This window comes from Oryza sativa, chromosome 8, assembly GCF_034140825.1.
Source record: "Oryza sativa Japonica Group chromosome 8, ASM3414082v1".
NCBI classification, from domain to species: Eukaryota; Viridiplantae; Streptophyta; class Magnoliopsida; order Poales; family Poaceae; genus Oryza; species Oryza sativa.
This window is the reverse complement of record NC_089042.1, coordinates 26,987,422-26,990,763: the sequence shown is the minus strand read 5'-3', so window position 1 is coordinate 26,990,763 and position 3,342 is coordinate 26,987,422. Positions and strand designations below refer to the sequence as shown.

Sequence of the window (3,342 nt, the reverse complement as noted above, 5' to 3'; positions counted from 1 at the left end):
TGTAAATTTGTGTTCAAACTTCAAACCCTTTCGAAATATCATTTGCATTAATGCACAGAGCATGCTACCCCTGAGAAAATTCCAAAATTCCACCGTGCAGTGATACAGTGGGAGTGTAACTGCTCCACATGGCATACTTGCTGTGAAATAAACGGCCTCGAGAGAGGAATGTACTGTACAATCCCCATTTTTTTCCCAAGTGGTACACTGAAATTTTTTTCTTCTTGATCCCCTGGTCTTCAGGGTTCAGTTATTGCAATCCCTAGCTAGAGAGGTTTTTTCTACTGTTGCATTGCAGTGTTTGTAAGGGTGAATATTTACTCACCCAGTGAAGCTGTATGCAGCACAGCTTAATCAATTACCCTTGCATCGACCATAGCTGCATTCTCAGTTGGTAGCAAAGACTTTTGCTGCATTCTGTTTTTGTCCATGAACCATATGTTTCTTTTTCTTTTTTGAAGGAAAGTCAAGAGATTCCCATTGATTTCTAATCGAAATATGATATTTAATTTAAAGCCATATATTTCAGACTTTCAGTAGCTTGCAATGTATGCTCACATATTTCTTATTAGTTGTTTCCATGCATGGATAGATATCATTGTTTTATTTCTTACTAATTAACTAATTAATCAACCTATCCTAGTGAACATTTGGAAACTTAAAAATGTTATTTTTACAGCAGTGTATTGCAATTTGCAGGCAAGCCCTCGACACAGGGGCCCTCTCTTAACACTGCACACTGCCAACTTATCCATCAATTGAGATTAATGATTTGGTCTTATCATCTCTCTCTCTCACTCTCTCTCTCTCTCTCTCTCTTCTCTCTCCTGGCATCTCAGCTTTTATATAAGCCAGCATGAGCAAGCACCAAGGAGCCAAACTTGCTCTACTCTTTAGCCTCTGCCAAGAAGAAGTAGTACTCCTCTTTTCTCTGAAGAAACCAAACTTCCAATCAACAACACCAAAAAGTTTCAGACACAGAGAGTTCAGCAGCAGCAAAGCAATGGCAGACTTCTCACCACACCACTCTCTCCTCCTCAAGGCTACTGCTGCTGGAGCAGCCATCGCCACCACCAATGACCCCAACATCTCAAGCTTCTTCCTCTACAACCACAGCCATGGCTCCCAAGCTCCACAACCTGCCAATGCAGCAGCAGCAGCCATTGTGGAGGATGCCTCATTGGAGAGCTCAGTGTCTGCAGTTCTTGACACCTCTCCATCTGTGGACAGGAAGAGGAAGGCAGCAGAAGACAGTGCACACTCCAAGGTAGCTAACAACTGACACAACCAAAGCATTGACATTATTGACATTGGCATTCTTGTTTGCATCTCTGAAAGAGAACATTGTTAGTTGCATTCTGGTTTCTGAATTCTGGGTTTTTGCAAGCAGGATAGCTGCAAGGATGGCAAGAGCAGGAGAGGGAAGAAGGCCAGCAAAGAAGTGGAGGAGAAGAGCACCACTGAAGATGAGCCTCCAAAAGGGTACATCCATGTGAGGGCAAGGAGAGGACAGGCAACTGATAGCCACAGCCTTGCAGAGAGGGTACTACTACTGCACTTCACTTTGGTTTTGGTTTTGATTTTTCTGCTGCTTTTGCATGAGTGGTTTTTGGCTTGCAGCTTCTGCATCTTTTCTCCTGGTCTCTGATTCTTGGTGACATTTTCTCTCTACAGGTGAGGAGGGAGAGGATCAGTGAGAGGATGAGGATGCTGCAAGCACTGGTCCCTGGTTGTGACAAGGTAAAAAATAAGTTGGTTACTATTTAACTATTACATGCTCTAGTTCAATTCTTTCCTCTCATTTTTATTTTTGAGAGTAATTATTGTTGAGTTGTACAGTTGTAGTGACATCTTGCTAATGCATGGCTCTAACTTTGATAAGAAACAACTGTGCTTTTCTTCAGGTTACTGGAAAGGCTCTCATTTTGGATGAGATCATCAACTATGTACAGTCGTTGCAGAACCAAGTTGAGGTACACTAAAAAAAAATAAAAAAAAGAAGTAATACTTCATTTTTGAAAACTTTGGACAGGATGACATTTTCTTTGTTTTGTCTATATGGTGCAGTTCCTATCCATGAGGATTGCTTCAATGAGCCCAGTGTTGTATGGCTTTGGAATGGACAGCGATGGCCTCCATGACCAAGTAAATATCTAAATAAATATTTGTACCTTGAACTAAATATGCCTAAAATTAATTTCTTGTGTAAAGTTAGATTAATGTTCTTAATCTTTTTCAGAAGATTGGAGGCATGTTCCAAGAAGCCCTTGCAATGCCTAATCCAGTACTGAACCAATCAAGCCCAGCTCCATCTCAAGCTATCATGGACACAACCTCAACCACATCCTACTCACTGCAAAGCCAGCATGGAGCCATCTCTTTCTCTCAGGTTGGCACATGTCCACCTTTCTTTGGCTAAATCATACATGAAAATGTCCCAATTTAGCTACATATATCATGGCATCAAAGTAAAAAAAATCCAACAATTTTACCCACCTGAGGTCATCACTGAATGTGTGCATCCCCTTTCAGGACAATGGCAGTTACCTGATGCAAGCAGTGGGGGAGCCAAGGCAGCAGGAGATGCTCAATCAATTGGTGTTCAACAACATGTGCTCTTTCCAGTAGGGGAAGAGTGACAGAGAAAGCAAGAAAAAAGGACCCCACATTGACAATAGGTACTGCAACCAAAGTTCATTAATTGTGACTTTGTGAGACCCTGAATATTGGATTTACTACTGTAAATTTTCTCTTAACTGCTTCTTCTAATATATAAAAGTCTTCTGAAATTTTGAACAGGAGGAAATAATAATGCTGCAAGATTGGTAGGAGCATGCAATGCACCAGATAAGTTTGAGATGTTGGATCTAGTCCATCCCCTTGTCTGGAGGCAGTCTACAACATTGTAAGAGGATTTTGGAGGGAAGAACAGCAAGCGAGTAGAGTTTTCTACACATTTTTCAGAGACTTTGTAATATTTTGTAGCTCCTTATTTGGTTAGGTTCTGCCCATGAAGATTTCCTCAACGGCTGCACTGCCACCACCATTGTACTCTACTTCATGAAATTATTTTGTTAATATAAAAAGAGAGCTATTGCTACTGTTCCTAAGTGTGGTGATTATTTCTTTCCAAAAAAAAATAAAATAAAAGCAGAGCTGTATGCGGTGGTCTCAGTATCAAGTTATGCAAATATTTACCATGTTACAATGAGAATCCTTCTACTGTTGCGTTAAAAAAAATTCAAAAGCAAAGAACAATGGCGTTTAATGGATTTTTAGTCTGTTCCCTTGCTGTCCTGCATCAGTTATGGGCGAGCACTGGGAGGAGTCCGTGAACAACCT

The 3,342-nt window shown here is 40.8% G+C and overlaps 1 protein-coding gene across 2 annotated transcripts; it reads left to right on the top strand.

Annotated features, from left to right (window-relative positions):
- Positions 1–857: 857 nt before the first annotated feature.
- Positions 858–3,107, top strand: LOC4346166 (transcription factor bHLH137). 2 transcript variants are annotated; one of them, XM_026027458.2, is made up of 8 exons: positions 858–1,267; positions 1,391–1,543; positions 1,675–1,740; positions 1,905–1,973; positions 2,068–2,145; positions 2,243–2,389; positions 2,533–2,678; positions 2,800–3,102. In XM_026027458.2, exons 1-7 carry the CDS (start codon positions 1,004–1,006, stop codon positions 2,626–2,628), a joined length of 873 nt encoding a protein of 290 aa, XP_025883243.1. In that variant the 5' UTR covers positions 858–1,003; the 3' UTR covers positions 2,629–2,678; positions 2,800–3,102. The 2 variants fall into 2 exon arrangements, with proteins under 2 accessions (XP_025883243.1, NP_001409587.1); NM_001422658.1 differs by having other exon boundaries at positions 878–1,267; positions 2,240–2,389; positions 2,800–3,107.
- Positions 3,108–3,342: the final 235 nt, after the last annotated feature.